The sequence below is a fragment of the Hypomesus transpacificus genome, chromosome 15, assembly GCF_021917145.1.
Source record: "Hypomesus transpacificus isolate Combined female chromosome 15, fHypTra1, whole genome shotgun sequence".
NCBI classification, from domain to species: Eukaryota; Metazoa; Chordata; class Actinopteri; order Osmeriformes; family Osmeridae; genus Hypomesus; species Hypomesus transpacificus.
This window is the reverse complement of record NC_061074.1, coordinates 713,739-737,168: the sequence shown is the minus strand read 5'-3', so window position 1 is coordinate 737,168 and position 23,430 is coordinate 713,739. Positions and strand designations below refer to the sequence as shown.

At 45.4% G+C, this 23,430-nt stretch overlaps 1 protein-coding gene across 1 annotated transcript in view; it reads left to right on the top strand.

Moving 5' to 3' along the window:
* LOC124477875 (calsyntenin-2-like) overlaps positions 1-23,430 on the top strand; it is a 114,763-nt gene that overhangs the window by 38,850 nt on the left and 52,483 nt on the right. The window contains exon 2 of the mRNA XM_047035945.1: positions 8,681-8,803. Coding sequence (XP_046891901.1) covers positions 8,681-8,803 — 123 coding nt within the window. The remainder of the gene's footprint in view (positions 1-8,680; positions 8,804-23,430) is intronic.

The following is a 23,430-nucleotide window of genomic DNA, read 5'->3' as shown; positions in this document are numbered from 1 at the left end:
GGAGTTTACTGTTTTAGTGACGTTTGATGCCTTGACAGGAGAAGATCTGTTGCGCCGGTGTTTTATTACAAAGAGAACACTGAAAAGGGTTGACTTTCCTCCCTTTCATCCATGTTGATATTCAAAGGTATGTGACTTACATCCCATATGCATCAAATGCCATCAAATAACACTCACAATCACACGGCAATTTGAAAACTAAACACCTCAACAAAGGAGCACCGCAGCAGCTCCACACGCGAGTCTGACAGTTTTCGTCTGAAGAGATGAAAGCAGAAACTGAGAGTGAGGACTCTGGAAGTAACCCCCCTTGTCCCACCTCTGTTGGCAGACAACATTCAGCTGGATGAGGGCGGGCCGGCTCTCTCCTTCAGCAGGTGGTTTCACTGACGAGCACAAACACTAAGACGCTATTCAGCCACATCAGTCAAAGAGAAGCACTCACTCTCCCACTGTTCCAGTTTGTGTCTATTTCTCTCTCTGTCTTCCCCCCCCCCCCCTCTCTCTCTCTCTCTCTCTCTCTCTCTGTCTCCCCCCCCCCCCTCTCTCTCTCTCCCTCTCTCTCTCTTTCTGTATCTCTCTCTCAGATATCAGATATATCAGGGGATCTGATTAACATGAATTGTACGACAAAATAACAGTTTTTCTGTTGACATACAGAACCCTTTCAACAGTGACACATGGTTGATTCACCGACCCTCAGGCTGTGCCGAGACTTGCTCGACCCTGGACCAAGCCATGCCGTGCTATGTGTTTGGGTTTCAAGTTTATTGACGTGTTGTACAACATCCGAGTGATGCACATGGGAGTCCTCTCCTCCACAGTCTCTGAGCAGTCCGAGTCCCTCGAAAAATGTCCCACCAAATAATCCTCATCTGACTGGATGTAAACAGGGTGTGTAGTGTCGGATGGCATGTGTTTGATGCAGAGTTGTATTTACGTGTTATGCCTGGTCGGTAGTTACTGTGTCTTACAGTATCAGAACAGCACTGTCATATGCACACAGAGCACACCCAGCCTAGTGGATCTAGAGGGGGCCACGCCTGCCCTCCTCCCCCTCTCCCCCTCTACCCCTCTCCCCCTCTCCCCCTCTACCCTCTCCCCCCTCTCCCCCTCTCCCCCTCTACCCTCTCCCTCTCTCCTGTGCCACCACGTGTGTTTCGCTCCACTTCGATTTTCTAGAACGATCTAAGAATCGGAGAGGCCATCTGGAATGGAGGCAACTTCACACCCTTCACTCCATACAGACACACTAAGTGATTGTGAACTTTGAAGCGCACGTGTGTGCGTCGGGGTGTGAGCGTGTGCGCCGGTGTGCGCATTTGGTGCTCGGGTCTGCGTGCGTCCCGAAATACCGCCTGTCACAGCGAGGCTAACAGGTTTGGTGTGAGATTGTGTCACCGTGCCTCTCCATATTTAATCACACCGGTTGTCAACTGTGGGCTACACTGTGCTTGACAGGTGTGGAAATAAATTCTCGACAAACAGATTGCTTCTCGGGGTAGACCTTAGAGGAACCGAAAGAGAGAGAAGGAGAAGATGTGGAAGCAACAACGGAAAACCAGAGGACGGAAGATATAAGAAGAAGGACAAATGCTTCCTGTGGTCTGACTTTCTTATTGAGTGTGTGTGGTTCTTATTGTTGCCAACACACACACACAGGCACACACACACACACACACACACACACACACACACACAGGCACACACTCCACACTGTTAACCAGATTACTGTGCACGACACACCTCTCCACAAAGACGGTGGCCTTCACTTCAAAAGCCGAGTTCACTGTAACAGGATTACACTTTGAAGCAGTATATTTACCCACTGTGTTATTTTATATGTTTCATCCCGTTTCACCGCCGACCGCAGGCAACCCCCAACTAGCATTAATATTCTTCTAGGATCAAAAACACCAGAAGTTTTATTTCTCTCCCTCTTTATCACTCTCTCTCTCTCTGTCTCTTTCTATGTCTCTCGCTCGTCTCTCTCTCTCTCTCTCTCTCTCTCTCTCACGGTTTTCCTATGTCTGTCTATCCTTTTTGTGAAACAATGATGGGCATGGGGCATGCTAGCATGTGTTATTGAGAGCCAAAACATAAGCAATTTGATTATCCTGTGAATGCAACATCATAACAAACGTATAGGTTAATAATACATAATAATGTCAGTATTCTGTTCCAGCTGAAAATCTTATTTTGATTAAAAAAATAGGGCTGTTGGTGTGCTTTCAGGGAAAAGATCCACTTTTGCTGATGGCAGTGGATGCTTTTAGCTTCGGCTGGGCCCATCAGAGAGAGAGAGAGAGAGAGAGAGAGAGAGAGAGAGAGAGAGAGAGAGAGAGAGAGAGAGAGAGAGAGAGAGAGAGAGAGAGAGAGAGAGAGAGAGAGAGGAAGAGAGAGAGAGGGAGACAGAAAAAGAGAGAGAAACAGAGAGAGAAAAAGAGAGAGAGAAAAAGAGAGAGAGAAAAAGAAAGAGAGAGAGAAAGAGAGAGAGAGACAAAGAGACAAAGAGACAGAGAGAGAGAAAATGAGAGAGAGAGTAGTGTCTGTGTGGCTGGCTTTGTGGCCCCAACTTAATGGATACATCTCTCTTTCTCTTTACATCCCCCCTTCTCTCTGTTCCCCCCAGGGGCTAAAAGTGGTGGAGAGGCTCTCTGTGCAGTCAGGCTTTACCCATCTCTTCAGGTTAATGGCTCTCTCTCTCTCTCTCTCTCTCTCTCTCTCTCTCTCTCTCTCTCTCTCTCTCTCTCTCTCTCTTCCTGTCACTATCTCTACATCTCTCCTCTTTCTCTCCTCTCTATCTCTCTGGGCTGTTTTGCCTTCCCCTTTTGCCATCTTGGTGGCATCCATCTTTTGTATTTCAACCCGGCTTGAAATAATTAAATGAAAAAAAAAACGTGACCTTTACCATTTTATAGATCATTTCGACAAAGCAGGCCATATCAAAGAGGAGATAAAAGAAAAAGAATAAGTTGTTTAAAGAGAGAGAAACAACATTGAGTGGGCGGACTGATGGGTTTTCATGAAGCAGAAAACTGCGCGTGCTTATGTGTGTGTGGTTTCTTGACCTTTCAGGGCGTGTTTGTGTGAGCGTGTACGTGTGCTGTGGTCGTTGGTGGATGAAAGTAAGCCGGGCCAGCTAGGTGCCTGTTGCTAGCCTCTAAGTAACCTCTTGATTTGTTTAGCATGAAATATTGAGCAGTCTTGCAAAGCTGACCAGCCTAGCACAGCTGGGGTTCTGAGCTGCCTCCTTAGCCCCTAAGTGAATCACTGACGGCAGCCGTTACTGTAACGCTGGCACTGTAGAAACATATATACATGCACACGCACACACACGTACACATAACCTGCCTAAGGCTACAAACAACAGACACATTCACCTAGACCACCAAGACCTACCTGACCTGTGGTTCACATTCAGAAAACACCAGATGTTTGAATTGCGGTCTTCACATTTTCTTTGCTGTTCTCTTAAAAAAAGACCCAAGATCCATATACTGAGATCTCACTATTTCATCATGTAGGCAGAAGCCTGCCCGGCCTTAGGCTACAAAGTTCTAAACAGGCACACACACTCAGTCATTTATCATTTACCTTCTTTTTTTTTTCATATGCATCCATTAAACAAGTCGAAAACTCTGGAAAAAAAATTATGCGATCCAGCGAGTGAATGAAAGCCCAGGAGAAGACACTTCCACCAATCGCGAGTGTTCTTGTTGAGAAGGGCCAGTCACGTAGCCTGCTCGTCAGTCGCTCACCGCTCCAGGATGCCCTCCGAGTGTACCTTCCGGAAGCCGAGGGCAGACGGGGCTATGAGAGGGACAGGTGGGCACCGGCCTCCATTTGACGTCCGTGCTGCGAGAGACGCACAGTCACCTTGGCTTACGCGTGCTGTTTGAGTAATGAGTTTGCTTTCCTCTACTTTTTAGTTTTCTCTGAACTGCAAAAACACCTCTGTCAAAGTTCTTCTTGAAGAGGGGGAGGGAGGGGGGTTGCGGGTATCGTTTTTATCTCCATTTAGCCTTGCCTACCGCCTCTTTTATTTTATTTTTATTTAGTTTTTTTGAAGTGACGACAAGGAGGGAGAGAGGGTTTGAAGAGAGTTTGGAGGCGAGCGGGGACGATGTCAGCGCCATGTTTGATGTCATGTTGCTGCTGGAGGCTGAGATGCAAGAACACAGGAGAGATTAAAGTTGGCAAAAGATCTCCAAGGTTCAAAGGACACTGAGAAAATTGCAAAGATACAACGGGCTTGGTGGAGAGGGAGGGAGAGAGGTGAAAGAGAGGAAGGAGGCAAGGGGAGGTATGGGAGAGAGATGGACAGAGAGATAACAAGGTGTGTTATACAATGTTGTTTTCATGTGTTGGTCGTTCTGGTGAGAAGAAAGGCACGGTATTTTAGGAACTCACTCTAAAGCCGTTAATGGTTATTCCTGGGGGTTTCCAAGCGCTAAACTGTAATTGGCTGTTGGTGGCTGTAATGGCTAATTGTCTCCTTCCGCGTTTACTTTTCATTATGCTGAAGGATTCATCATGGCCTCTCGTGTTGACCTTATCTATCACAGTTTAATTTCGTACAGATTTGTTTTTAATTATAACTGTTTCTCTTTGGCCCTACCCCCTCCCTTTCCCCCCAACCGGTAAGCCGTTGCCATGCACTGGTAACGCAGTCGCCCCAGTCAGAGATTAATCAGCCATGACGAGCGTCATGGCAATGGTGGGAGTGATATGTCGAGTCAAATCCGCGACTCCGGGCTTAATTGGCAGTGAAATGGCGGAGGAAGATTGTCATGGCGACAAACAGCCGACTGTAAAGGTCAGGTGTTCGTGTGCTGTGGCTCACCTCTCAACTGTCACAGCGCCATGATCACATTACCCTGGGGGCCTGGGAAATCTGTCGCCTTTTCACTGGAAGAATGTAATGGATTTTAATAAAGAAAATGATTCACTGCCCTTAAACTGCCCTCGTTAATGATAAGGTGAAATTACATGAGAAAGCTATTATCATTAGAATGTGCTATGAATTTATGGCTATGTGTGAATTAATTTTCGTTTCAATAAACTTGCGTGTCATAGCACAGTGATTGCTGGGGCATTGGAAAGGTCCATTGTTACTGTTGAATATCCTGTAGAGCAATACCACTATTTCACTGATCTGTCTCGTCATGGGTGTTTTGCTAATAAAACCATAAAGTTATTTTTACTGTATTTGCATCTGTATTTTTATTTATCTCCTTGGAATATTGATGAAATAACTTTTATAAGTAGCTACGTAAAAGTAATATGAGGTTTTAGTTTGGCTCCACCTTGGAAAGCGTTTGCAATGTTTGCGTCAAACTGTGCTATGCTCTTTTCTTCTTTTCTTGCTCTCTTTTGAGCAGCGTCATCTCATCCTGTGTCTCAGTGGAAAGCCCTGTCTGGAACCTTCCAACACAGATTCTCACTGTTTCTATCAACTGGAGTGCCATTCCAGAAAGGTCACGGTATTTGAATCCTTGCTCAGCTCTAAAAAGGCAAACATAATAAGCCTGCTTAAATCAAACGAGATGGAAGAAAGAAAAAGGCAACGCAGTCGTGCAATAGATTTGAGCAATGTGCTCTAGATGTAACAGCTTTTCTTTCTAGGCTAATCATGTGTTTTTTCCAAGGTCTGTAGACTCGAGCTTTGCTGTGGCAAGCGTTCACCTTTTCCCATTTGGAAACAAGGGGTTATCGCCTGCCATTTAAGCGTACCTTTTAAGTACCCCATGAAGATGTTTGTTTGCAAAATTGAGGTCCGAAGACAGTTTGCGTGTGCCGGGCTCTCTCCTGTCAGGGTTCATTGTTTGTCACATTGTCTAGGCCTAACCCTCTGGACAAAGAGCCAGAAGGCTTGAAGAAAAAGACCAAGCATCGCGAGGTCCAATTTGTTGAAAATTACAAATCCTTCTTTTTTCCCCTCATTGTCTTCTGTTTCACGGAATAAAGAACTAGCGGAGACGCACACACCACCTGGCACCATGTAGCCTAGTCATTTTCCCCGCCTTTGCGAAGTATTGTTTTGCAGCCGTGGTTGAGAGGGTGTCTCTCTTTCTATACTATTGATCAATAGATTAACTGTGTTTAGTTTTGATTCAAGCCGCCATGTTGTAGTGCGTGGTTAATCACTTAGTGCTGGGGCATTAGCGCGTTAGCGGGCGTGGATTCGATCGAGCTAAGCGGCTGAAATGGCTCCCCTGGGGAGTGGGGGGAGGGAGGGAGGTGCGTTCATTCCCTCTTTTCCCCCTGTTTCCAGGTAGCCTGCATTATTCTGCCAGAAGACAGCAGGATATCCATCTGTCTTCTGGTCTCGTCAGGCTCATGCCTCAGGGAAGTCTTCGGCTGTCAACAAACAGTCTAGGTCGCATTCCATTAGGAGCGGGTCAACACGGTACTCCTTATCAGGGTAAACCTCTCAATCAGAGGACGGGGGCGTGATGACATAGTCGCGGTGGCGTGGGGTTGGGGGGGTTGGGGAGGGAGCGGATGTTGTAGACTGTGTGCGCTGCGATTACAGGATGGGGGTGTCGATGCACTAATGACCTCATCAGTCCTGGGGAGAAACCATTATAGCCTACCCTTGGAGATCGGTGAGAGCTGGTGATGTCATTAGCCCAGGCCAGCGGCGGAGTTGGGGCTGGATGGTGATGACTGATGAGAAGATTCCCTCCGTCTCCTGTTGTACTGGTATTGAGCAGGTCAATGTTGAGAGGATGTCTGCTTCGAAAATGAGAATGGGGATTGTCAGTGTATTAAGAGGTGTTGTGTGTCTGTTGAGTTAATTGAAAATGGAACTAGGTAATGAACTGAGAAAATGAACTGAAGGCTATCCCACAATCCTTCTGGGCTGTGCAGGATACAGAAGTTTTCTAAATGGCAAAATGAGTTGGAAACTCGATCTGGTCTCGATTCTTTCCAAAACCAATTTATAATATAGTAGATTAAACCTGCTCCACGACTAATCACTTTAGAGTTTCCCAAAACCATTCAGGAAAATTGCAATTATTAAATGTCCACAACAGTGAACTAAGTGGGTCACACTCACAGTGTACCTCAAAGACAGGAGAGTGAATCTGTACACAAGTACCTCAACCTGTGCCTGACATGCTATGCTATGCTAAACCATGGAAGCTTTTCTGGTTAGGATACGGAGGTCAACAGGTTGCCGTAGCTACAGTGGGTTCAGACCACTGAACATTGAGGTGCAAACAAAACCCCAAACCTCAAGCTCTAACCACCTAGAAACCGCAACCTTTCAAACTACAAATGAAATTGTGATAATTCATGAAATGATACTCACATAGGAGTAGCCACAAATGGTTAGTTGTAGTTTTGCTTCTTGCTTTTGTTATAATATATAAATATATATATATATTTATTTTTTGAGGATGGACTGCTGTTCAGGCTTCTCTTTGGCCCCTTGAAGGTTTCAGAGGTGGCATCGGTTATTACAACAAAAGGCTTTGGTGAGCAGCTGTGATCCAACATTTTCATCTGAATTTGTCAAGCCTTGGTATAGTATACTGTTGTGCTTCATAAAGGTTGTAAAAAGCCTCTGCAATTACAGTTTACTTGCCGTGTAATAGGGTGTTTTGAAACAGTAGTGAGCATGATTCTTACAGACACCAATGCTTTGCATTGAACAATACTTTTATTCTGTGTTTTTCAGTAATTTAATTGGAATCAAAAGAAGTCTGCCAAAGTAACTGCTTTTTAATCAAGAGGGACTAGGCTTACAGGCTACAAAATAGTTTTTATGTACACACAGTTCCTTTTTGTGAAAAGGAAGCATAATTGTGACCATTAAAACAGACATAAACAAAAAGGAAACGCTTGATTTTGCAGCCTTTACGCTTTGCGAACCGCACAACCTGCCCTCTGCTTTGTCGTCCTCAGCACTCTCCCGCCAAGCGCTGCAAGTCATCTGGGCATTTTTTTCGCCATCGCCGAGTCAGCGCGAGGACTGATTCAATGAAAAGGAGTTGAGCAGAAAATGGCTGTTTTGCCTTTGATTGAGAGATGCTAGCGCGGCGAGCGCGCTGTCGTACCTCAGCGCGCAGGCCCGAGGGGCTCCTCTCAATTATGCCCCGCTAATCGTTCCCGCCGCTCCTGAACTTTGTTTTGGCTGGGCTCAGGGAGAGGTGCTCTGCTGGCAACTCGGCGGTGGTCATTGATCAAGCCTGGCTGAGTGCTCTGAGAACCGCAGGGAGCGTTTGGGAGGGAAAGGACAAAGAGAAAGAGAGGGTGGGGAGGGAAGGGGAGGGAGAGAATAGATTAGCCAAATGAGCAGGTCTCCCTGTGAAAAAGGTAAATGGGGGAGCTTTGCCAAGAGAAGGGAGGTGTGTATGTGTGTGTGTGTTTGCTGTAGCTGTACTGTGTCTGCAGCTATGGCTGGAAGTCTTGACCACAGAGTGAGGATTTGTTAGGCCGTGCAAGTTAAAGCACGATGAAGGCAGTTGAATAGAGGTACTGAGGAGAGAGTGAACCAATCAAAGTTTTCATTTCATGTCAAACATTTGATTTGAACTGTCATCATATGAAGATAATAAAAAAATGTTTAAGACAAAATGCCAGACTGATGTCTCCCTCTCTCCTCCCCTCTCTCCCTCTCTCCTCCCCTCTCTCCCTCTCTCCTCCCCTCTCTCCCTCTCTCCTCCAGTGAACAAACACAAGCCGTGGATCGAGACGTCCTACCACGGTGTGATCACAGAGAACACTGACGTTGTGCTGCTGGACCCCCCCCTGGTGGCCCTGGACAAGGACGCCCCCGTCCCCTACGCAGGTATGGTCCAGTCCTCAGTTAGGCGGTGGGGAGAGGAACGAACCAACTAGGCGGAATTGGGATGGAATATCAAAGTTAATTGTAATGGGTGACCTTAGCATCTGGCAACACATAGGAAAAAGGAAACTATAGAAGCAATTTGGAAGGGTCATTTACAGAACAAATAACTCCTAGATTTGTCTTATTCTTTAGGATTTCTCTGTACTTATCATTTCTACTGGTTAAAACCCACTTCCATTTCATTCAGCGTCTTAAAGTCAAACTGAATCCAGCCAGTTGACCATCCCAGCTACCCCAGTGGGTTGCCAGATCCTGTGGGTTGCCAGACCCTGTGGGAAGGTGCTTGCTGGAGGCTGTTGGCAAGCCCCTCCAGACCTGACAGCTCAGCTCTGGTGCCTCCCGCCAGGTTCCCAGCAGGGTCTGGGGTTGGAGCCCACCCTGTCTGGCCTGGCCTGGCTCTGATGTAGTCCCACCAGTTAGATGGCTGCATGTGTGTGTGTGTGTGTGTGTGTGGAGTCTGTGGCGTGGCCTGAGGGTAGAGACTGTAATGGCCACCCTACAGTGAAGAGAGAGGGAGCGGGGAAAGAGGAAGGGGAGAGAGGGGGAGGTGGAGTGCTGATGAGGTGGCTGAAAGAATGCAGGCTGACTGGTGTTTGTCCTCGGGCTCTGGAGAGACTGACAGCCAATCACACACACACACACACACACACTGACTCAGGGGTTGAATGCGGTATCTTTTTGAGTCAGGTGTCATTGGTAGGGGACCTATAGAGGTGATGAAGAATAGCTGACCTTGTTACTAAAACATACATGTTTCTACACACATGACAACACCCACACATCTCTCCCCCCCCCCCATTTCTACCTCGGACTTCTTTAACTCAGTAATTGCCCTCCCTCTACCAGCCGCTCCTCTTTCTGTCTCTCTTTTATCATTTTTTTCTTCTTCTTTCTCACTTCCTCTCTCTCTCTCTCTCTCTCTCTCTCTCTCTCTCTCTCTCTCTCTCTCTCTCTCTCTCTCTCTCTCTCTCTCTCTCTCTCTCTCTGTCTCTCTGTCTCTCTCTCCCTCTCTCCCATCCTCTGTCTCTGTCTCTGTGTTTGGTTGGGGACGACTCTGGAAGGCACAGCTGGGGTGTGACAGTGACAGTTAGTCAGTAATTAGCTTAAGTGAGACCCCCCCCCCCCCTCCTCCCCCTCCCCGTCCTGTGAGCTGAGTGAGAAGGCCTTGCACGGTGACGGTTCACGCCTCATTAATCACACCGGCAGAGGCTCTGCGGCTCTCCCAAGGTAGGTCTGACGGACATCCGTCACACACACACACACACACACACGTGCTGACGTACACACGCTCTGTACCGAGGTGCTGGCCTACCGATGGACATACTGCCGGAGAGTTGCACGCTGCCATAACACACACGGCCCAAACTTAACATCAGGGGTGTTCAGTCCTGGTCAAATGAATGGGTTGTTATGAAGCTCTGTGGAAGCCTGGTAATGACCATTCATTAGAATCAGGTGTGCTGGAGCAGGGAAACATCTACAACATGCAGGACTATAACAGACTCTGAGGACCAGGGTTGAACAGGCCTGCTCTCCATCAACACGTCACGCTTTTACACGCACGTTCACAATCACACACACATGCGCATACACACACACACACTTACAGTATACACATATTTCTAACCTATTATTTGCTCTCATTACTAAGCCTCCCACACACAGAGAATGCACCAGTGAATGCATGCATGCAATGAATGCATCATTATGATGATTCACATGCTTTTGCTTCACTGGGAACAGTTGTTGATTGGGTACTTAGTGTTTGAGGCTATCTTACTGTAAATCCAACTGACTAGAAAATCATTGATCAGGAGAGACGTAGCAATTTGCTGAGTAGCTAACACCATTGCAGGTTTTGCATATATTTGAAGCGTTAGAAATCTGTGTGTGTGTGTGTCTTTATGTTCTAAGTGTTTGCCTGTGTGTGGCTTGACCACTGAACTGGATCCAGTCAACAATGATTCTGTCACTGCACCTGACTGTCAACTTCCAGACACCTCACTCACCAGAGCTGATGTGCTTTGCTTCAACTGAAAGCTGTAACTCACCGACTAAAAAGATGGTGACAGCTTGTCAGAACGACTGAGCTGTCACTGGTGTGTCGATGGTGGACACTCTCAAAGACAAATGACCAATGAATGTCCACCCCCAAAAAACATGGTTAAAAATAATCAAATGTTGTGACACATTCACTGTGTTGCAAGACCTACTATATAATTTACAGATCAGCCCAACACAGCTATGAAATTCAAATAGACGTTTCAAGTGGCAATGTGAACTTTAAAATAGTACCAGTGGATAAGTCAATCACTTTAAAACAGCTGAAGTGCTTATTATTTTACTCTGCCCGCCAGGTGTTTTTGGAGAGAGCTAGTTTATACAGTTCTCTTTTTAAAGTGGTCCAGAATTAGGGTCAGTCGGTAAGTGGTGCATAGGATTACATAACTTGACACAGGTTCGGCTCTTATTGGTTGCTAATGAGGTTCTGTGCTAGCCACACCTATACACACTTACACACACAGGCACACACAGGCACACAATGTTTCTTTTCCCATTTTATAATAACATGCAATATATCACGTGTAATATGCAGTTGACCTGTGCACACAAACACATCAAGACAAGACCTGCACACACACACAAGCAGGCTTGCTGCATGCAGTGCATTAGAGTTTTTAACAATCGCTATGACAATTTTTTCAATACTTTCAAAACAAGTTTCCTAAACTCTTAACGGCCCAACACACCTACCACACACAATTGGCAAAACCCTTAATTTCATACTCACAATCAAACATTGTTACAGTAACTAAACTCAAACACTCATTTTCATAACACAAAAATACACTGAACAATACACTATGTCTACCAAAACACTAATACACGTTCTCTTTCAACAAGAACATTTACAGTAATCATTCATATCACAATAAAAACACCTGTGTCAGGTTTCACAGTATATGGATCATAGATTGTATTTTGCAATGTAGTTTCTTTTGAAGCCTTTTTACATTTTTGTTTTGTTGGGTTTAGTAAATGCATGCATTTTGTGTCTTTTGCTGCAGAAATTCAGTACAAAAATGAATGACCCATCTCAGAGTAGCTTTATAGAATGTACGGTTTATGGAAAAACAAGACAAAGATGTTGCAGTAAAGGCTTTATTTCCCACAGGACATTACTGCAAGATAACAGAAATATGCAATATAGCTGCCATTTACAGTATTTCATCAGTTACCCTAGCTTTGGGCTTCTTTGAGTGCCACCACACATTCTAACTCCTCTCCCTTGCCCTTGTCCCACTCCTCTCACTTGTCCTGGTACTTGTTTTCCTTTCCCTCGTGCAGACATTATTCTTACTGTCTTTGTGTTGCTCTATAGTGTTCTTTTCCCACACAAGATCATCCCAAAAAGGTCCTCTTTATATACCATATGGTCATGCGATTGAAAGAACCTCAACACCTGAGTATTTTCTAGTTGGGAATCAGCTGTGATTTGTTTGCATAACTTAGCTGTTTCTCAGTAGCAATGTAATAAAATACAGAGGATACATTTGTGTTTCAATTTATAATATGAACAGCTGTTGACTTTGGCCAATAAGTTAAGTTTTGAACATGATGTTATTTGTTCTGACATACAGTGTGAAAGCATTGGTAAATTGGGCAGTAAAAATCGATTGTTTTGGTCTTGGTTGAGCTTGTGTGTAAAAGATGTTCAAGCTTTAAAAATGTGTGTTTACACTATGCATTTTGTGTCAAAGCAACGAGAAATGTGTTAATTGTATAGCCAACACAGACGGATGTTGTGCTAACTGTGTCAAGAGTTTGGGAAACTTGTTAAAAGTATTGAAAAAATAGTATTGAAAAAGTAAAAGTAAAAAGTATTGTCATAGCAATTGTAAAATACTGTAATAATCTGGACTATGTGATTCACTGCACACTATGGATGTGTTTGTGTGTGTGTGTCAAGGTTTGTCACTATGCCAGCGTGATCTGATTATTTTTAGATCATTGATCAGATTCACTGATTTCACTTATTTACATGCTGGACAGTAGTCTTACCCTTCCCCTAGCTTCAAAAGAGTATTGGGACACCACTAGCTCTCACGGGAACCCGCAAAACTAAGGGGAAGGGGGAAGGGGTAAGGGGGAGTATTGGATTCGGCCTTTGTCTTTAGTTTTGTGCTATTTGTTTTTTCATTTTGTGGTTTGCACCATATGTAAAACTTACCATCTAATTTATGGTTCAAGGTTTACAGTATTCATATTATTTTTCAAAATTGCGTAATTCTTGGCAAGAAAAAAAACATGTCCATAAGCAGCCATGTAATTCTGAATGTTATAGTTTTAGCAAAGGTCCCTATTAATTCAGTGTCACAACAAAGAGCTGAATGAATATGAGTAAACAAAGTCTAGCTAATATGTTGTGATTAATTAGCCTCTCGCTGTTTGTGTGATTGGAAAACAGAGCCGACGCTAAGAAAGGCTAATGACAAACAGCTTCTCATTAGCAGTTAGTGGCTAGCAGGGGTTAGCAACTCCTTCTTGACGCAGTTCTGTGGGAGGATATCAGCATACGTTGACGCGTTGATTAATCTGTTAGGGATTCATCGTCTTTTGTTTGTGTGATAATGATTATAATAATAATAAGACTTTATTTATAAAGCACATTTCATACAATAATTGCAGCTCAATGTGCTTTAAATAAAGTCTTTAAAAACAATAATACAAGTGATAAAAGTAATAAAAAATAATAATTAAAAGGTAACTCATGATTATGCATGATCTACACCGTTAATTGGTTCAATTCTGAAGAAAAAAGGCTTAAACCCCAAATGGTAGTTTATGATATTGTTCGATTCTTTTGAACTGATCGTTTGCGTAACTTGATTATTTATAGATGGATAAGGAAGAGGACTTTGTGTGGAGCTTTAGATATGTCTTTGGGAGGACTTGGATGCAAACACCTGAGAGGAGATGTGTTTTCACCCACCCAGGTCTCCAAAATCAACTTGTCTTCTGTCAAGTTAAGTACTCTCAAAGGTGTTCTTTACCCCAAATGACTCCAGGCTTAGCATGATTGAAGATGAAGTATCAAGATGTTGAAAAGTCCCCCAAAAAAGTGTTGACTTTAGAGGAAGCAATTGGTAAGACTAGAGGGTGGGTCATAGGCCAAGTTTTTCTGACCAGGTGCCGGTCTATCTGGTTCTTCAGAAGACGACAGTTCAAAGCTGTTGCTTTAAGCCATTAAAAAGTAACATTATTGAGATGTTATTTTATTCATAACGCTAAGAGAAGTCTTTGCAGAGGCTGTAATGTGCCTCTCTCTTTTCTCTCTGGCCTTTCCAGGTTTTTACTATTTCTCTCATTCGGTGAATAAACCACCTTTCGGTTTCTGCCATTCTTTGGGGAGGAGCGAACTGTAACCTGGCCTGTTAGGCCGGTTACTCCTGTTAATCTGTCAAGACCACTTCTCTTTCACTCACGTCCCACCTCTCCCATTCTCAACTTTTGTTCAATCACTCGCTCAAGTCAGAGAAATTGATTCTTCAACTCTCGGTAATTGCTTGTATTCCATGGTCTTTTTGAAGGTTACTTGTGGATATGGACCCGGTTTGACTGGATTCACTTAGCTGGGTTAGCAACTGACCACACTCTGGTTTTATAGTTCTGACAGCAACACGGTCACATTCAGGTCAAAGGGAAACTATTTCCATAAAAATGTCTACACCGTCGAATTTATTTATTGCAAAGTGCAGCTTACAGTAGCACTTTAATGAGGTGATGTTTTTTTTGCTGGTGCTACAAAGTACCACACAGTCTCCCAAGCTGAGAGACAATAGAGCCATCATTCTGCCATTGTATGCAGACTCTTTTATTAATGAAGTACTGAAATGCAATCTGCTTCCTCACTGAACCACACAGACAAGCTAAATCGTCTTTGTAATGAGATTTTTTTTTCCAGTTTCTGTCTCCTGATGAGTGAGTGTATCTAAGAACTGGAAGGGTTAGGGTTGAGGGTGCCTGATGACGTAGAGATACGCTCTGAAGCAAGTCGCGACACACTGGAGGTTAGGGGTTTTTTAAATGGAGGAAGACGCAAAATCTGGAAGATCACATATGTAGCTCTGAATGCTAAAGTGGAAGTTAGATTGAATGTTTTGTATCAAGGGTATCATTTTGATGGTGGGAGAGGGGGGTGTAATTGTAATTTTCATCACAATTACATTTTAGTCAACTACAATTCGAATGATTCTTTTTAAATGTGTTTCGTACCATCTCTGTGGCTGATCCTGGACAGTATGAATTTTGCAGCTAACGACTCTTGTGAAACCACATAAAATACATGGGAACCCAACCTGGAAGATGGAAGAGCTGGTCTGACTAATGCTCAGTAGTATCAGCCATGTAGGAGTTAGGTTCAAGCACTAATGAGCGCTCTGATGGGGAAAGACGTTTTTCTTTTTTTTTTAAAGGCTGTGAAAATGGTGGTTTGTAAAACATGGTGCGAGAGTCCTTGAGGTTCTGTCTACAGTGTTACAGGCTTTCTACTGCGGTCCCTTATGAATGATGCATAGAAGTAGTATAGAATTATCATATGTCATTTGTTGTTATAATGAGGACCACTGATGAGACTAGAATCAGGGGAGCATGGGCTACTTGGTGTGTGAGTATGTCTTTATTTTTGTGTTAGTTTGTTTAAACTATATCAAATAGCTCTCAATATTTTGACTTCATATGTAACTAGACCTGTCAGACCAGCTTTTCCCACACACACACACACACACACACACACACACACGCGCACACACACACACACACACACACACACACACTACACTGTAGTAACCATAGCCTGTGCAAAGAACAACATGTAACATGGTTATGCTCATGATGATTAAGCACTTTTTGCTCCATCCCTGCCCCCCACCCCCACCTCCACCTCCACCCGCACCCCCCCTCCCACCCAAATGACATCATCACTGATCTCAGAGTAGCTCAGAAGGTGGATCAAGCTTCAAACTACTTCCTCCACTCCTCCTCGCCTCAGCAGTGCCTCAGCCCATACGCTCCCCTCTTTGATATCCTACAACTCCTGCCCGGATTTAATCCCCTTTTACCTCCTGTCAGCATTCTGTCTCCCTTTTCCTCCCCTCTTACTTCCTCCCCGTCATCTAAAGCCGTTTCCACCGGACTGTGCTCCATGTGCTGTGATGGTGTGTGTCGGCGTGACAGAAACTTTTTGACGCCTCGCTGTCTGTCTTTGCATTTCTTCCATTTCTTATCCCTCTCCGCCTTCCTTTCTCTCTCCCACATATCTTCAGATTGTCTCTGTATTCCTCTATCTCACTCTCACCACCCCCTCTCCCTCCCTCTCTCTCTCTCTGCCTCTCTCTCTCTCTCACACGCTCTCGCTCTCTCTCCCTCTCTCTCTGCCTCTCTCTCTCTCTCTGCCTCTCTTTCTCGCTCTCTGGTTCTTTCTCTCATTGTCTTTCCAATAACTAATGTGGTGACTCAGACATGCAGACTGCTCATCTCGACCACGCTTAGTAGGAAACAGGGATCTTTAGATGTGTGCTTGGTATGCATTCTGAACACTGTGTAAACACCACACAGCACCACACCTGACAAGCTCTTTACATTTGTCATGAGTTCACCAAAAATAACAGCAGCGTTTACACGCGCGCAGGTGATTGTTGTCTCCAGGAAGACTAGCTTGCATCAGGGTAACAATTACAGTAATGGGATCCCAGGAAACAGTTGCAGATGCGCGCACGCACACAGATGCATACTTACATTGAAGTCAGTTCCAAGTTGTTTATGGTATCATCTTCATTCTCCCTGCCCTTGGGCCGCATTAGTTTGTCATCGGCAAACCTTCTAAAGCAGTTATCAGCTCTGTCTAGCACAAAGCTGTTACACAAGATCAAGACATCAGTGGCCTTGCAGACAAAAAGTCCTTTATGATGAGACACTGCAGTTGTGAGACTGCAGTGTCTCACTGTGCAGTGTCTAGCATTGATGAAAACATCATGGAGAGAGTCACAAGAACACACACACACACAGACCTCTGTTAAAACAGTCATAATCCTGAGTGCCTTAACCATCTAGCTCTTGAGGAATCTTGTTCTGTCAACATCTCTGTGCTGATGCGAGTACTGAATAGTTGACAGTGCCTGTCATTATGACACATGTCAGTACTCTCAGATTATTACCCCCACCCAGTCTTCATTTCCTGTATCAACTCCAATAAGACAGAGATGTATTCAAGACCTTTGCTGTGGCGTCCTTCAGGGAACACTTTCAGGATCCCTATCAGAAGCCTATTTAGACTCGTTTTCTCAGCGATCTCTCGCCGCACATCGCTTTTTCTCTCTCTCCAAATGTTCATGCTATTACGGGCTAATGTAATGTCAGCATGTTCCCCAGCACGTGATTCCTAAGCTCAATGAACAGACAGACGAGGAGGACGTGTGTGTGTGTGGGGGGGGGGGTTGGTTAAAGGATGAGAGATGATGATGAAGATGAGGGATGATGGATGGCACCGGTCTGACACCTTCAAGCGCTGCGGCAGACAACACGACTTGTCCTGTGTGTGTTGTTCATATGCTTTCTAATGAAGACTAGATCAAACGTGTGTGTATATATGCATGTACCTGTCTTACATGACCGTAGGAGGCACATGCATTTGTAATTGCGCTGTGACATGAACACACAGCCTGTAAGTAAGCTCTGGGTTGTCAAGGAAACACTGGCTTCATCAAATCCTAGAGGTTCATACGGTTTACAACATATCAGGATGCTTTGATGGTCATTGAGACATTCAGTCTAACAAGTACAGCAGAATCAATAAAAGCAGGAATCAAAGAGGAAGTGTATCTCGGAATAGCTCCAATGTATCTTATTTAAATGGGATGATTAAGGTATGATTGTGGGTGCGATAAACGTATTGAGTTTAATGATTAAGGTAAGTTTGAGTGTGATATGAGCTACGAAGAGATTAAAGTCTATGAAAGAACGAATGAATAAATATTGCGTCAGATGCTAAATTGAAGGTAGAGAATGTCTGCTTCAAGCAAACCGTGAGTTCCCTAACTTAACAAGCCTCCAAGTGACACACACACACATTCACCGACACACACACATCACACATTGTCACTACAAACCCTATCAATGCACAAAATGCCAAGAAGAGATCCCAGCCCTGCTGCCAGGCGCCGTTCCAATTTCCTGGAATGTCACTGACACAGGGATTAAGCATGTCCCCGACCCCCAGGCCAGACCATGTCCGCCCAATCCCCTCAAAACAAGAACATCTGATCTGAGCGGCAGGAGAGGAGCGCGTGAGCACCGTCTGGGCGGCGGGCAGGGCGGGGGCTGACGGAGGGAGGACAGGGCGGGGCTGGATCTGGGTGGAGGCACCGGAGGCCAAGGGGGGGGGGGGGCGGGGGGGACCCGGACAGATGGTTCAACTTGTTGTCTTCAAAACAGCGAGATGTTGAATCGTGACAGACGGAAGGATCAGAAGCAAAGGAGGAGTGTTCAGTTATGAAAGGATGGGATGAAGAGGAAAGTGCGTGCGACGTGTGATTGAATTTAAGGCTGCTTTCTCTGAGGTTCGGAGTTGTCGCAATTTAGCTGTATCTTGTAAAAGGATGTTGTAATGATCTACGGAGAAGAACTCACAGAATGACTGAAATTGAGTGTACACGATTGCCCGCCAAAATCCAATCTGCTCCATGCCCCCTCTCTGTCACTTGGAGAGGCTGACGATGCCTGGGTGCTCGTGACAGTCCAATTAAGGACATTTGCATATCTGGGGGCCTAAATTATTGTCACCCGTTGGAGCGTAAAATAGAGGTACAACTCTGAGCGAGATAGTTGATCTGGGGACTAAAAACCAAAGAAGAAAAGAGATCCTCACTGCTGGAATCCCTCTCCCCCCTTTTCATCCTCCCTCCCTCCTTATCCCTTCTCCTCGCTCCCCCTCAGTTTTTCCTCCCTCCATATCTCTCCCTTTTTCCCGCCTTGAAATTGTTGAACCGACGTCTCCCTTCCTACCTACATACGCCTCCCTCTCTTACCCCCTCTCTTACCTCTCTTACCCCCTCCTTACACCTCTGTCTGTCTCCCTCTCTCTCGCGCTCCCATGTCCATGCCCAGGGCTGCTAGAGGGTGAAGGTGTGTGTCCGCACAAGGGACTCGGGGCATTCCCGCAGTGTCTGGAAGCTCGGCGAGCCACAAAGTGTCCGTTCCCATTGAAGCCCCTCCTCCGCCCGTTTCTGGCCCCGCCCCCCTGCTCTGACCCCCCCTTCATCACCCCCATCGTCGCTGCTCTGACCCTCCCGCGCCCACTTCTTCTACATCCGCCGATGGCTCCCCGAGTGCTTTTTCTGCCGCTGCGCCTCAACTCCGCCCGTGGAACGCCAGTCCTCGTTCGGAGAAGAAAAGAGGGCCGCGTGCGAGGACGCTCTCACTGCAGAGAGCACGGGGACGACGGGGCGTTACGTCCTGGGTCAAGGCTTGACACTGCTGACGGTGTCTGTAGTGGTGGACGTCTGTTTGACGTGACGTCTTCGGTGGATGGAAAGCGGCACCTACGCACTGTGATGACACGAGCTCACTGGGCGCTGCGTGATTTCGTTTCTGTGGGGATTTTCCAACCTCATTAATTACACATGAGCTGAGAGCATAAGGCGTACGCCACGTTTGACAGCACCTAGAAATAATAATAGTGCAAGGCAAGATTATACAACCGCACTGGAAGTTGCAGCCATATGCCATTCTGCATAAAGAATTCGTCAGAGATGTGATTCTTGATCCTTTGAATGATTATGCTCACATTTTGACGCTCATCAAATCATGTGAACAAATCCTTACATGAACATTTGTCATGTACTGCATGTTTGTCAATGATTTTACAGTGTCACCACCACAACTAAACTAAAAGGTGTGTATGTGTTTACAGACGGTAGCTAGACAGGGTGTGGTCGTCCTCAAAGGTTAATGTCATTACATTTAGTCATTTAGCAGACGCTCTTATCCAGAGCGTTTATTACAGTCATTGAAGTGATGCCTGGGTCAATTGAGACACAGACACCAACCGAATTATTGGTCTGACCCTTTTATGTCGCTGGGTCACAGCCATAAAACTACAAGTCCCATAAGTCCCATTAATGTAGGAAAAGACAGGTCAGGTCCTCGGTGTGATGTCACTCAGGGATACGCTGGAACACTCTAGCTGAGAGCGTTCCATCGTAAAAGCCTCACCCCACACTTGGCGGTGACACAGGGGTCCTCTCGTGTTATTGTGGGTCCTCTCGTGTTATTGTCGGCTGTCTGAAAGAGTGCCAAAGCGACAAGCACTAACACGAGGAGAGTGACCGCACTCAGTCAAAAGGGTCCTCATCCTGATGGCTGGCCCCTCAAAAGCCTGATGATAAAAGGTGGTCCTGTCTCCAGAGACTCCCCCCCCCCCCCCCCCCCCCCCCCCCCCCACCTCGGCCTCCTTTAAGCAGAATAATTTACTGGAGCCGTCACCCCTTGCTAAGTAATCATCAAGTGTCGGTGTGTTTTATCTTGTGCATTTAATCACAGTTGTAGGTTTAACATAAAAAAACACCACTCGTCAAAAAAAAAGTGTTTTGCGGCTCACCAGAGGAAATTTGCTAAAGCATTCAGCTCTGAATGACTGGGCAAGTCCTCCCTGGTGGACTCCAACTTGTGTCCACCCACCTACGCTCTGCTAGTCTCCTCCAAGGTCCTTTTGTAAAGGCCCCAGAGACTAAAGAGAGTCAGGAACCCAGTGCTGAACAAGAGGGGTGTTAGGTTTGTGCATTATTGAGAAAGTGCATCCCATCTTTTTTGTCATAAGCAATCCGGATGTCAGGATTAGGCTGTCGCCTAGCAGATGGGAGTATATTAGGGAGACACAATGGCTTTTCCAAGCAGCGACGGTGTTTTATTTGTCCTGCCTTGGGTGTTTTCGTTGCGGTGCTCTGGGTTCATCCCTGTCATCTTTCTCTCGCCTGATCCCTTTTGAAATCCTGACAGTTACACGCTCAGTGGAGAACAGTGAAGAGAGCCTCAGCGATGCAGTCTTTCATTGAGGCTGTCATATTTCATTCAAATTCAAAAGCCAGGGCATAAAGCACAAAGAGCAAGTGATGTGGGGGTGGTGTGTGTGTGCGTGTGTGTGTGTGTGAGGGGGGAGGTGAGAGTGAAAGACTAAAACACGAGGGCCCCCCCCCCCCCCCAAAGAAAAAAAAAGAGGAGAAAAATGATTGGTCTGCGCGTTCATCATCCGCCGTTTGACACGCTCAACGCGGCGATGAGTCGCCGTGATGAAGGAGATGTGGGATGTGATGAATGTGCCCGCCGTGTAAACCGTAATGGTCCAACCTTGGAACGGGAGCGATTGGCCGATATTTAATTAACTGTAATGTGATCAATCAGAGCATAAAGGATGGTACTGTACGCGGGGGCCCAGACCCCAGCCAGAAAAATCCAACAGCTCATTACGTCTGGAGAGAGCGCCGAGGAAAAACAACACCTAACAAATGAGCCTTGGGACGTCTTGAGCCGGCCTTAACTTTATTAGGAAGAAAGACATCGTTTGACGTGGCAGTATGTTGACCATCTGACAGTCACAGGGCAGCTTTTAGTAAACATTTCGGTCCGTAGATGATTATACACTTTTGAAACTGTTTTATATTCTCTGTAAATAAATAAATAATAAGAAAGGTGAAAGGAAGCAAAGAGCCAGGCCACCTCTAGAATCAAATTGGGAGTTCAAGATAATGAAAGATTCATTTGTTCGTTCTCTGCCAACTGCATTCGTGGTCACACCTACAGTCCAGATAGACCCAGCTTTCCATATGCTCTACCTTCTTGCATTTGGCTAATGGCTTTAGGAGGATTATGAGGGAGACTTCACATTGGGCCCCGTCTGCCTCCCGCCTCAGGTTCACCTGCAGTTCAGCTAGGTTCCAGCCTCAGGGCACCTCTCACTGCACCAGCCCCCTGCTGCCCTTCTCAGACTGCTCCAACGCTTCCTTCATCTCATGGTTCATCCATCCATCTCTCCATCCCTTCATATCGTCACCCATACAGTACATCGCTTCAACCTTTCCCCTTTCACCTGCTCAAGCTACAGTATATACCTGTCTGTCCATCCACCTTTCCATCTGTACACCTCTTCATCCATCCACCTCCACCTCTGTACAACATCCACTTGTCCCTTGCACTCCTCCCCGTGCTGGGCCATGTTTGTACACTTCTGTGACCGCCAACACATCACACCGTTTAAGGACACAGCAATGCCCATGTTTCTACGATGTTTTATTATCGGTATTGAAATATGGTTAAACAATAGTTAATGCCAAAACTAACACTGCCTGGTTGCTTTGAAATCAGTTTGCAGGTGATAGTGTGGTGCTTCAGTGGCCACACATTGGTTGATAAGCTACAGTAGCTACACCTCCTTTCTGCCAGCATTATATATAAATATATATATATATATAAATATATATATTCACAGTACTGAATCACAGTGCTAGCCCCATTGTTAGAGTTATAACCTCCATTTCATGCTTGACCCTTAACTACAAAACAAAAAGACCTCTCTTCTCTCTTTATTTTTCCCAGACTGAACATTTCTTACAGACAAGGAGACAGCTGAGGTAAAAACCTACGACTTAAAATATATGAATTGGCTAATGAAAGCCCGGCTGATTAAATTAAGCAGATAATTGGATTCCAGTAAGTGTGAGCGTGATAACATAAAGTTTGCGTTTGGAGTAATGAAAATGTCTAGATTTAGCTGTTTGGCTGTCAGGTTGTGAAGGTTGTGTGTGTGTGTGTGTGGGTGGGGGGGGGGGGTAAAGAAAGGAGGATGAGACACCTCAGCGCTCTTTACTGAGCAGCATCTGTGTTCCGTCACCCAGGGAACGTGCACTTTGGTGTCAATTTCTTGCATTTATTTTTGTCTAAGGTGTGGGTCATAGGTATAAAAAAATCACTTAGAACAGAGTGATGTTTGATGCTTATCTTGGAATTAGTCCATTGCCGTTCTTAAAAAAAAAAAGAACTTGTTTTGTTGCGGGTACAAGACGAACTGGCAGGTTCTTTAATTCATTAATTAATATTCACCTATACTGTTGAACAACAATTATGTTTCCCTTTGTAACTGCCGGCTGACGTTACCTCAGTGGAGCGTTATGGTTGTGTGAGTTCATCACGACGGTGCAGTTGCTTAATGTTGACCTACCTGGACCTTCTAGTTGATCTGTCCTTGGAACCATCAGTCCCGCTGCTCTAATGAAGCAACATGCACACGCACTCATTCTCTCTCTCGGATTCTCTCCGTCTCTCTCTCTCTGTCTGTCTCTATCTATTTCTCTCTGTTTCTCTCTCTCGCTCTCTCTCTCTCTCTTTTTCACACACACACACACACACACACAGTCATGTCCTCCTTTCCTGATACATTTTCCCCATGTGCACTACCAACTCATCCCACCTCTGGCCTTTAAAGTGATACATCAGCACTGATATATTCCCGGTAGGAG